This window comes from Idiotropiscis lumnitzeri, chromosome 9, assembly GCF_059441095.1.
Source record: "Idiotropiscis lumnitzeri isolate Australia: NSW breed Sydney's pygmy pipehorse chromosome 9, RoL_Ilum_1.0, whole genome shotgun sequence".
In the NCBI taxonomy this organism is placed as follows: Eukaryota; Metazoa; Chordata; class Actinopteri; order Syngnathiformes; family Syngnathidae; genus Idiotropiscis; species Idiotropiscis lumnitzeri.
In genome coordinates, this window is record NC_142399.1 from 3,212,088 (window position 1) to 3,223,844 (window position 11,757).

General features: G+C 42.4%; 2 protein-coding genes across 3 annotated transcripts; one reads left to right on the forward strand and one right to left on the reverse strand.

The window, feature by feature from the left end:
* Positions 1-650: 650 nt before the first annotated feature.
* eloal (elongin A, like) lies at positions 651-5,981 on the reverse strand. 2 transcript variants are annotated; one of them, XM_088304154.1, is made up of 11 exons: positions 5,825-5,981; positions 5,043-5,099; positions 4,850-4,962; positions 3,919-4,753; positions 3,788-3,851; positions 3,506-3,673; positions 3,322-3,419; positions 2,142-2,322; positions 1,673-1,787; positions 1,049-1,155; positions 651-859 (listed from the first exon to the last, which is right to left on the reverse strand). In XM_088304154.1, the coding sequence occupies exons 1-11, from the start codon at positions 5,900-5,902 to the stop codon at positions 798-800; spliced, it is 1,878 nt and encodes a 625-aa protein (XP_088160280.1). In that variant the 5' UTR covers positions 5,903-5,981; the 3' UTR covers positions 651-797. The 2 variants fall into 2 exon arrangements, with proteins under 2 accessions (XP_088160280.1, XP_088160279.1); XM_088304153.1 differs by having other exon boundaries at positions 3,752-3,851.
* Positions 5,982-6,506: 525 nt separating this feature from the next.
* On the forward strand, positions 6,507-9,698 carry klhl31 (kelch-like family member 31). Its single transcript, XM_088304155.1, has 3 exons — positions 6,507-6,756; positions 7,334-8,536; positions 8,617-9,698. The coding sequence occupies exons 2-3, from the start codon at positions 7,362-7,364 to the stop codon at positions 9,350-9,352; spliced, it is 1,911 nt and encodes a 636-aa protein (XP_088160281.1). The 5' UTR covers positions 6,507-6,756; positions 7,334-7,361; the 3' UTR covers positions 9,353-9,698.
* The last annotated feature ends 2,059 nt before the right edge of the window (positions 9,699-11,757 follow it).

The window sequence follows — 11,757 nt, forward strand, 5'->3', positions numbered from 1 at the left end:
AGTGGTACTATTTTGCGTTTCAAAATAAGAGCATGTAGCGGAAGTACTATGACAGAAAAACGCGACACCACAAGACGGCAGAGAGACAGTCAGCGTTCTCAATAATTATCGGGACCCTGGGTAAAATGTGTTAAAAACATTTAAATTAATTCAATTTTTGTTTGCAGAAGCATAATCTCATACTGAAAATTGTAGACATGGTTCACCGGACAGAATCAAGCGCCTAATCTCGTACAATGACAATAAAGGGCTTTCTGATTCTGATACACATCATTGCCTCTATTGCCTTGGATTTTATCTCATTCAGGCTGATTAAGTAGCTCATTGTGACATAATGACTAAAGATGATATTGCCCTGCCTCATGAACCCAACATTAATTCTGTTCCGAGTGATGATCTAAATAATAGATGACACGTCGGCATAATTGCATTAAATAATGTAGACAGCGCCTCAGGATGTGGAGCAAAACCTTCCATGACTGTGCTGACCATCTTGATTAACAGTGATTCTGATGAATGTGATGAATAACTATAGAAGAAGTCACAACCAATCTCAGCACAAGGAAGCAAAAAAATAAAAATCCTCTAGAGGGAGCCACATTCCATTTGGTAATTCGAAAGTTTTTAATCCCCGCCAAAATAGACCAGTATTGCATTTTATGACTGTTTATTATTCAATCGTGGAGAAAATGAACATTTCCAGAGAAATATAGTAATCACTTGTATTAGTTTGCTCACAGTACACCAAGGTCAACAGTTTCAATGACCCTGACAACAAAAAGTGCAAGATCATTCATTTATCGCCGTCCCAGCTGCTTCTTGAACGCCTTTAAGGACTTGGCCATCATTGGCGCCACCCCTGTGTTTACAAACATGACCAAAAGATTATGCAAGCGATAATAAAATGGGCTGGGTCAACTCTATATCTTAGAGAATCATAAAAAAAAAAAAAAGACCTTGCCTGACCATGGAATAAAATCACAGTGGTTCTTCTAAGAAGGTGCAACAAACCAATAAAACTGCATTAAAAACACTCATGTGAGCTCACTTGTTTTTTTTCGAGGGTCTTGTGCGCTGCTTGGCCCTGAGGTGTTGCTGCTGTTTTTTGCTGCTGATTCATTGCTCAGCCTTGACCTGCTCTCTTGGGCCTTGACGCTGTATATAGAACAGGTGCAAGTTTGCAGAATACAGTACAATACAACTTTATTTTTATAGCGCATTACACAACACTCTTAATTCAGGAAGTGTCCATTTCACGTGAAGCATGACCCTGACAGCTCAAATTGCATAGTATCATACGCCTGATAATATAGTTGTCCAAGGCAACACGACGTTTTCAGAAAACACGTAAATAAAATGAAGACATTTTTTTGCAATTACATTGGTACTTTTTAATCGCTTTGGCAACAGTGAATTAATGACTTAAAACAATTACGCTATTAATCAATATGACAAGGGTTGCTATAGCCACAATAAAACCAGTCCATCAAGTACACTTGGAATGTTTAATCGAAGGGCGTCTCGACGCTGTTGCGTGGCAATTGGAAAGTGCACACCTACTCTATCTTCTTTTCAGTCTATATATTTTTAGTTATGACCCCTAAATCATAGGCACCTTAAGATATGAAATTACTGTCGGTGTCACAAATACATTAGGAGAGACAACACATACCTGATCCTGGGTTGCTGAGGCTGCTGAACCGCAGTGCCATGGAGTTCTTGTTTGATACGCACGTCTCTCGGTGGCTTAGCAACAGTGTGAATAAATGCCATCTTCACTTGCCGGCCTAAACAGAGACGAGTGTAGACTAGGTCAAGAAAAATAAACAACCGTTGCCTAAAATGTCATTGCTGTAAAAGTTTGTACACTGACACAAGAGGTAAAGAGTCAGACCAGAAGCTGGACAGTTGGGGTTGAATGAAATGAAATATTTGTAGAAGAGTGACATCTGACTTGTACATGAGATTATTTTTTTCTTTTAGGATCTAAATACACACTACAAAATGGACGTTGGCGTAATAGAAAATAATTGAGAAGCACTGCTCCAAGTGGTGTTTGAGTTCTGCGACAATACTTTAACCCATCAATTTCCTCTTCAACTTTTGATGATAACTATTTATTTGGGAAATTATGTGCACACCTTTGGGCTTCTTGGAATGATCCAAATTGATTTTTTTGGCCAGCGTCTGGAATTTTCTTTCCCTCTCCTCGGACAGTCTGATGTACATTTCCTTCCATGACTCATACTGCTGAAGTTTGGCATCCTTGAAGTCCCGGTGGCAGTGTTTCCCCCACAGGTGGTCTGTCACTCCGATGTAGACCTGTAGGCACAAACAAAAGATAAAACAAAAGGAAACTGACACATATAATCACAAAGCGAAAACACCGCCTCAGAAGAGAAGTCAAATTCCACCGTCAGACTTGAAAGTGGGAATATACTGAAGACAAAATCAATCACTATGTCGTCAGGAATGTCAGAAAGCTTGTGCGGCTGGCCCCATTAAATGCAACTCACTGATTACGAGGTAAGCTGTTGTTCAACGTAAATGACTAAGCCATTGTGGCCTTTGCTTCTCCTTGTGCAGAGCAATATAAGACTGCACAGTCATGACATTTTTATGGACTACACACTTGGCACAGTTTGATAAATTTTTTTTTTTAAGCATTATTTTAAATTCACGATTCCGGCCTCCCTGTGTGGAGTTTGCTTTTTCTGCCTGTGCCTGTGTGGGTACCTCGGTCTGTTTCCACATTCCAAAAATATTGCTTGTTAGGTTAATTCAGTGCTTCACAAATAGTGGGGCGGGGCAGAGGGGGGGTGTGCGTGAACCCGGGGAACCTGCCTTTTTTACCGCCGTACTACAATAAAGTGTAATTGCACCTTCACTCCAGTAGTTGGCAGTGGCGCTCTCCTTGGCCATTGTGCGCAGCGAGTATTGACTCTACAGTGTAGGTTTGTTTTGTAACGAAAATGCTATGTGGGGCGGTTGCGAATTGTTTTCTTGTTGCTAAGGGGGGGCGTAACAAAAAATAATTGAGAATCACGGGGTTAATTCAACACTCAAAATTGTCCATAGGTTTGAGTACGAGTGTGAATGCTTGTTTGTGTATGTGTGCCTTGCGATTGGCTGGCAACCAGTCCAGGATGTACCCCGCCAATGGCCTGAAGACAGCTGGGATAGGCTTCAGCACGCTTGCAACCCTCGTGAGGAGAAGCAGTACAGATAATGGGTGAACGGGATGATTGAACATGAACATCGCAAAGGCTTTGGCAGGTGCGTCTTGTGATGGGATAAGATCTGTCCTAAATGTATTCTTACCGGATTGCATTCCTCAATACGCAGCAATTGCTCCGGCGTGCACCTCTCCAATACGGGCTCAAGGATTTCAAACGGAACGCCGCCAGTTTCATAAAGCACTGACAAAAGGAGAATCACCGATAAAGCAACAGAACCTCATAAGACTAAAAAATAAATAAATAAAAAAGTGCTAGGCCTCATTCACAGTTGATATTGTTTTGTAGCGTGCGGATACACTGCTGATACAAGCTCATCATAGCAGGGAGGAAGACCGTCTTGGCTCCCGAGTAGACCTGCATTTTTTTATTTAGCCGCTGGCCTGTGAAGAATGTGGAGTCCTCGGATAGGTCCCCCAAATCAGGCTCCTTCTCAGCTTAAATAGAGAAAGAAAAAAAAGACGTACGGATTATATTAGTTGTGAGAATGCATCTTCTTATGAGTCATACTGTACCTTTCTTCTCAAGGTATTCAAAACAGGATGCTTTACCACATTCCGGTAGAAGGGCAGGTAAAGGAATGTGAAGCAGGTCCTTTGGAGATTCCAGAAACATCTAAAATCCAAGTTAATTCAATTTAACGAGTCGTTCACAAGAAAATTCTTCACATTCCCTCAGGCACCTTTTTTGGGGAAACGGGCGTCCTCGGGGACTCGGTGCGTTTTACCGGAAGCTTCTCCTTTATGGCAGTGTTGATCATTTTGGATGTTTTCTTCCCTCTGGAGCGGTCATTCTTCTTCAAGGCCTTTTGGTCGTAGTTCAAGTACGATTCAAAAGACATGGATGGCTCCTCCGTTTCACTCGCACTATTTTCTGTTTTGGACTTTTTGTTTGGGAGTTTTGACAGCTCGTTGCGTTCAGACTCATCTTTCCTTTCTTTCTCTCGTTTCTTCCTTTTTCTATTCCGGTGGTCCGAGATGCTTGATGATCCCGACGATGCGTCCTGTCGACCATTATTCAAGTAAAGTGATTTTTCGGAGTGTTTGTCACGGGATGAGAAGATTTCCTTGAAGTCCTTTCGAGGTTCCTTCATTAGGTTTGACTTCACTTTCTTTCTTTCCAAAGAATATCCGCCACAGTCGAAGCCACTTTTGTCTTTCGGTTGCACTTGACCGTCAGATTTGGATTTATAATGTCCATTTTTCTTGTGTTTGGAAACAGAATAATCACAGATGTCCTCGAGAATAGCATTTTTAAAACTCAAGATTCCATTTCCCAACCTCTTTGGGTCATCTTTGTTTCTTGCTTCACACTTGTCCTTTTTTCTTTTGGGATTTTCATGAATTTTCTTACTTTGACATTTTTCAGTCAAATCTTCCAAACTCTGGCGAGTCGGTATTAAGCAATTATTGTTGATATCCTCCGCTCCATGGGCTTCGTTTTCCGGGCTATTTTGGTCACTGTCGATTTGCTCTTTGGCGAACAAACTGTCCGATATGTTTCTGTCTTCTGTATGACTGCATTTAGGAGATGAAAATGACAAATTAAACAAACCATTTGAATTTTGTATTTTTTCCAGTCAAGGAAAAAAAAAGAAAAAAAAAGTTGCACACCTTGTTGACTTCTTGGGGATTAATTTCTTCCAACCTTTGACCAGTGACTTGGCTAATTCTCCAGCTTCTTTGTGCTTGCGAAAGGAATTCACAGTTCTCCCAATTCCAGTTTCCTAATTTACAAAGAGCACGAACAAGTGAAAGGACGATGAAAACAACTTCACATCCAAATATGAGCTCAATGGCCACTTACAGCAAGAACATCTACGCTGATGTCAAGATTGTTGAGCTTCTGCAAGATTTTGAGAACCTGAAAGACATGTTATTTTGACAATTAAGGACACAAAACCTGACACACCAAATGTGGCATTCTGGGTTTGGGTTGCCACAGTTGCTGATTGTGCATTTTAAGATGAAGCTATGTATGGGAACCTGTCACGCCCTCTTACTCATTTTACTCCCAGCTATAAATGGACAAGCCTGCTGCCCTTTGGTATACATTCAATCCATTTACAAAAAGTGTGTGGCTTTAAGCTATTTATAATCTCATTTAAGTGTGCTTAAGCGGTTTAATACGGTCTAGGCTTCATGTATTTCCTAGTTAAAGAGGCCTCGAGATGTGCAGGTCGTCACAGCTAGTAGGAATGATGGACACCAGTCATAAATTCAACAACTGGTGGAGTCGCAATTTTTAGCAGAATTAGGATTCCAATTAACTGCACAGCCACTTGTAACTTTTTTTTCATCAGAGTGTTTTTCTTACACAATATCGTCGTGATGCCCCACTATTGACTACTCATCATAAATAAACTAACTCAAGTGCTTCGTCGAGTTAAAGATAATGCTTTGTACAACACTAAATGGGATTTATTTTTTTTAATGTTACGCGATGCAATGGCTGTGCACCTGATAACGGAGCGTCAGTGAACTCATCACGATCGAGTGTTGATGCGGCGTTGTTGGTTTATTAAAAAGTCTGGTGCGTTTGATGTAGCCTACGTGTAGGAATAAAGGAAGAAATAAAATGTTCGCTACCGTGGCAGACTGTGGCGTGTCTGACAGCTGAAGTTTGAAGCGTAAGACTCTCTTCACCACGTCCGAGGTTCCTGCCATCACTGTGCGGCATGTGTGAGCGTCCACACGCACCTGACGGACGAGCGACACTAATTATCAGCACCGGAAGTGGTGACGGCCACTCCAGTATCCTATAAAGTAGACACGGTCATATACGTGTGACGTCACGTACATGGAATTCGTTATTGTGATGTCATTGTAACAGTTGATGCTTGTGGCATTCGGAATATATTTGAGGAAATTTGGGAAGAATGCCCCCAGTATTCAATGAAACACACGATATACACTCCTCACAAAAGACCATGACGTCACACGTAGGATACTTCAGTGTGTCAAAAGCTTTGATGCATTATTTTGTTTTGTTTAGTTTTCTGTTCAGGGTCAGCAGTAGTCATTCACTTTATACTGTTTATAAAGTTTATTGGAAAAAAAATCGAGCGCAAGACATTTCACTCAGTGCCAAAAAGGAAATGTCCTTTAAGACTGACTGAATAAACATTTTTCCTTTTTCCCCTATATGCATTATTCACAGACACAAGCAAATACATTGATTGAGAATGAAAAACTGCAAATATCAATTTTGATTAGTACGCCCTTCTCAAAGGAAGCTCCGCCTATTATGACAAATTGAGGATCCTCTAGAGGTCAGAGTCAGACTGTTGACATCAACTAATCTGTAAGTGAGGCCTAACTTTAGGTCAGAATTTTGGGGGTGGGTTACTGTCGACCCCCTGCCGCATGTATTTCACCATGTGTGATTGGCACACACTCGCCGGGGGGAGGAGTTAGTGAGGATTTCTCTTTCAGCGTGGGTGACTGCTGGTCTCTCTCTCCTGCTCCAGTAAGTGGAGGCACAAGTTTCCTTTTCCCCCAGCCTCAACTTCATTCTTCAGGTATTTGGGATTTATTTGCAAAGTAGCGCTAATTGTAAAATTCATGCTGCCATGCTTGATGTCTAACTTCAATGGTGAAAAATATATCATTTTTTTCTTTTATTTGGGCTATGGTGGTTGAACGACATGCTTGTTATACATTGCTATAGTGACATACTGAGCATGGTTGGTGAGTCGTTGTACTTTCAAATTTTGCAAATTATGATGACTAATAAGTCATTCAATACAAGTTTTAACTTTAACTTGGAATTCTGCATTTCACCAAAATAGTGTGAGCGCACAAGTCTGAGGCCTGGTGCTGTTGCCTCAAAGTCTATAAAAGGAACATCAGCGGTGAGCCGTTCCAGTGTGTGCTATTCCTGGACAAACGGCTGATAAAATGTGACAGATGCGATGAGGGTTGCGTTGACGCACTCGCTAGCACAACACATGCTTCAAAGGTGGCAGTCTCCGCTTGTGCCTAAAGATACTTTTTCAATTAACAACTTTTGTCTTTTCACTCATTCAGTTCCATGAATGGGGCAGAGAGAGTTTGCTTCTTCCAAATGTGACGAGTTGTACTTATGTTTCCAAAAAGGTCTGGGTTGTGCTCTGCTGCCTCAGCCATGGCCCCCAAAAAGAACAAGACGGCCAAGAAGAATAAAGGCGACATCAATGAGATGACAATCATGGTTGAGGATAGCCCGGTCAACAAGATCAACGGGCTGAACACCCTGTTGGAGGGCGGCAATGGCTTCAGCTGCATTTCAACCGAGGTTACCGATTCCGCGTATGCCCCCAACCTCCTGGAGGGTCTGAGCACCATGAGGCACGACAGTTTCCTCTGTGATTTAAGCGTTGCCACCAAGTCCAAGTCCTTCGACGTCCACAAGGTGGTCCTGGCCTCTTGCAGCGAGTACATACGCAACATCCTGAAGAAAGATTCGACCCTGCAGAAGATCGACTTGAACGACCTCTCCCCCGTGGGCCTCGCCACGAGCATCACGTATGCGTACTCCGGAAAGCTCACCTTGTCGCTCTACAGCATCGGCAGCACCATTGCCGCGGCCATGCTCCTGCAGATCGGCACGCTCGTGAAGATGTGCAGTGACTTCCTCATGCAGGAGCTCAGCGTTGAGAACTGCATGTACGTGGCCAACATCGCAGATGCTTACAATCTCAAAGAAACCAAAGCGGCGGCGCAGAAGTACATGCGGGAGAACTTTATTGAGTTCTCCGAGATGGAGCAGTTCCTGAAGCTCACCTACGAGCAGATCAGCGATTTCCTCTCGGATGATTCCCTGCATCTTCCCTCCGAGGTCACGGCCTTCCAGATCGCCATGAAATGGTTGGACTTTGACGACAAGAGGTTGAAGTATGCTGCCGATCTCCTGACTCACATCCGCTTTGGCACCATCTCCGCCCAAGACTTGGTAAACCACATCCAGAGTGTGCCTCGAATGATGCAAGACCACGAGTGCCACCGTCTTCTCGTGGACGCCATGAACTACCACCTGCTGCCGTATCAACAGAATATCCTTCAGTCGCGTCGAACAAAAGTACGCGGTGGCCTCAAGGTAATACTCACGGTCGGCGGACGCCCAGCGTTGACGGAGAAATCGCTCAGCAAGGACATCCTCTACCGTGACACGGACAATGTGTGGAATCGGTTGACAGAAATGCCAGCGAAGAGCTTTAATCAGTGTGTGGCGATGATGGATGGCTTCCTGTATGTGGCGGGAGGTGAGGACCAGAATGATGCGAGGAACCAGGCCAAGCATGCCGTCAGCAACTTCTGCAGGTAAAATGTGATCTCTTGTCGGCATTTGTCATGGTGCGTGGTGTTGGCTTTGAAAGTGTTAACCCCCTTCACGTTTGAAGGTACGACCCCCGCTTCAACACCTGGATTCATCTGAACAACATGATCCAAAGGCGCACCCACTTCAGTCTCAACACCTTCAACGGCCTTTTGTTTGCGGTGGGCGGGCGTAACGCCGACGGTGTCCAGGCCTCGGTGGAGTGCTACGTGCCGTCTTCCAATCAGTGGCAGATGAAAGCGCCCATGGAGGTGCCCCGCTGCTGTCACGCCAGCTCGGTCATTAACGGAAAGATCCTGGTTTCTGGAGGTTACATCAACAACGCCTACTCCCGGGCCGTGTGCTCGTATGACCCGTCCACCGACTGCTGGCAGGATAAGAGTAGTCTGAGCTCGCCTCGCGGTTGGCACTGCGCTGCCACCGTGGGCGATCGCGCCTACGTCATCGGTGGCAGCCAGCTCGGGGGTCGTGGGGAGCGGGTGGATGTCCTGCCTGTCGAGTCGTACAACCCCCACACCGGGCAGTGGAGCTACTGCGCTCCTCTTCGCACAGGCGTGAGCACGGCCGGCATTGCCGTTTTGAACAGCAGCATATGTGTCCTCGGCGGCTGGAATGAGGGTGAGAAGAAGTACAAGAAGTGCATTCAGGTTTACAATACTGACCTCAATGAATGGACTGAGGATGACGAGTTGCCGGAAGCTACAGTCGGCATTTCGTGCTGCGTGGTCACCATCCCCAGTCGCAAAACAACACGAGAGTCGAGAGCAAGCTCCGTTTCATCTGCGCCAGTCAGTATATAAGCAGCGAGATCCTTGTGGTGATGTCGTTCACATGCTTCCTGGCCTCAGGTTGTCTGTTACGATCTAATAACTCCCTGTGGTGAGCACGAAAGAAGTTATTTACGATCTTTGATGTAACGAAGGAGCAAATGAAGTGCAAATTGAGGCATTTATAGTAACAGTTTGGCAGCTGGATGATTACATTTGGCATCAGTAAACTGGATATTGCTATATTCATCGCAAAAAAGTTGCTTTTAAGCAGAGATTTTTCTACGGGGGCCAATACAGATGTTAGTATTTAATTTGCCCTCATCCTGTTGCATATAAAAAGTCTTTAAAACTTAAATAAAAGTTACAATGTAAAGACGTTTCTTTGGCTTTATTTACCCAATACATTACATTCATACTGTACATGTGTTCACAATGCTAATATTTATTTCAAAAGACTGCTACTGTAACTCTCAGATACTTGAACAACATAAGTAGTTGGAATTAATATTACATTAACACCAACCAGGAGTTTATGTTATCGATGGGTGTTTCTGCTGGAAAATGATGCAGCAAAGATGGAATGAATGTCTTTAGAAAAATGTCAAAAAAATGGAACAATAAAAGTACAAGCTTTTTAAAAAAAAAATGATATATATATATATATATAAACTCATAATTATTTCTGCCTGAGCAATCTTGGTATATTTAAATATTTCCATGGTTACTCATGATTTTTGTTTTTGGTTTGTTTTTAAATTAAAGAAGGAATATCTTCACAAGACTGCTGTCATTATTTATTATAACGTTATTTACAGGGTTTATTCAAACGTATTCTTATTACTACTGGGATTATAGAAACAAATAGTTCCACGCATCCAATATTTATTTGTTTTGTTTTATGTTTTGGATCATAATTGGCTGATATAATATTTAAAACATCAGGAGTTGTTGTAATTTCTAAATAAGAAATCCCAATGTGAGCCAACTCAAACTGTCACGTCATCATCAACGACAAAAATGGTTAGTGTGCTTTCAGGCCAATATTGAACAGAGAGTGCCATCTACTGGAGTCCAAAAATACTACAACTGGTTCATGAAGCACATTTGAAGCTTCATTTACCCATCACTACTGGACTGGTTGTCAGTCAATCTCACTCCATTTAGAGACATGCCGTACACAGTACATACATTCGGGAATAGGAATGAACCGGTTCTGACTTGTAATTGAATTCGGCGTGTGTACCACTACACAGTCAGTGACTTGCTCATATTATGATCTATCCTGTGTTTTTTTTTCTTAATTGAACTTTCTAACAGGCAATAAAACAGTATCACAAATTCAGTTAAAAAAATGAAACCATAACATATATATTGTGATAGAGGAACGTTTTCTCAGGGCTTGTGTCGCCAACATATTACATTCCATCATCAAATATTGATAATGGTCATCGCCTGACACGATCAGCAACGATGTGTGGTTAGACCAGCTTTATTTACATGTTGTATTAAAATAATGTGGCATGCTTATTTGAATCGCCATCTTTGAGCTCACATCACAGGCTGTCAGGAAATAACTTTGCAGCTGTCCAGTGATGGCGCCCATCAGGTTTTGGGAACACCAGGTTAAAAAAACTCAGAAAAACATTTGTCTAAAAAAATTATTGAAACTCTGCTTCAGGGCTTGAAACCTGACCCAAAGGTATTTGATCTTATTGTGCAAAAAAGGATTCGTTTAACGTTCTCATGTCAGCCTTGACTTGGAAATTGTTCTACTTAGAGTTCCCAGCTTGCTTGAGCACATTTCTCAGATCTGAGTTGAATTTGCACAAATTATTTGTTCAGTTTTCACATCGTTGTGTCGCTTGTGCATATAAAAAAAAGCAATTTGGCATTTCTTTGAAGAAGTTGCAAATGCTTTGGCACATCCAATGCAAATCGCGTCTTATGTTTGTGGATATTCCAGTCCTCTGTCTTATCAAAAACTCTTACCTGCTTTTGCTTATCTTGTAAGCCCTACCCTTTCCGGCTGAGCAAGTATTATCAATCATTTTCACATGCCTTCTTCTGTTTAAGACAAACATTAGCAGAGCCTTTTTCTTCAACATTTGTGGCTTACTTGTTCCAAACTGTGTCTTCATTCTTTTTGGCTCATTTGTCATTTACTGTAAGACCTAAAACACAAGTTTGTATATTTACTTTGTTGACATAAAATTAAAAGTGCTTTTGCTTTCTCCGGCTTCATCCAAAAAAAGTGTTTGCACATTTAAATAGGATTACAATACTTACCAATGTATATATAAAACAAGATACAGTCTGCTCTATTTATTATCCATTCATTATCTATGCTGATTCTTCATCCTATCCTACCTGGCTGTGTGAGAAGCCACCTAGCCTCAAGGCTATTCATTTTGTTATTAAATACACCACAGTGGTAT

What these genes read in the sequence shown, in the direction of transcription:
- eloal (XM_088304153.1), bottom strand. Translation starts at nt 5,902, where the DNA reads ATGGCAGGAACCTCGGACGTGGTGAAGAGAGTCTTACGCTTCAAACTT. An exon ending in TCAGCGTAGATGTTCTTGCT is followed by an intron (nt 4,963 to 5,042) that starts GTAAGTGGCCAT and finishes TTTGTAAATTAG; the next exon opens with GAAACTGGAATTGGGAGAAC. An exon ending in GCTACAAAACAATATCAACT is followed by an intron (nt 3,420 to 3,505) that starts GTGAATGAGGCC and finishes TCCTTTTGTCAG; the next exon opens with TGCTTTATGAAACTGGCGGC.
- klhl31 (XM_088304155.1), top strand. Translation starts at nt 7,362, where the DNA reads ATGGCCCCCAAAAAGAACAAGACGGCCAAGAAGAATAAAGGCGACATC. An exon ending in GCCGTCAGCAACTTCTGCAG is followed by an intron (nt 8,537 to 8,616) that starts GTAAAATGTGAT and finishes TCACGTTTGAAG; the next exon opens with GTACGACCCCCGCTTCAACA.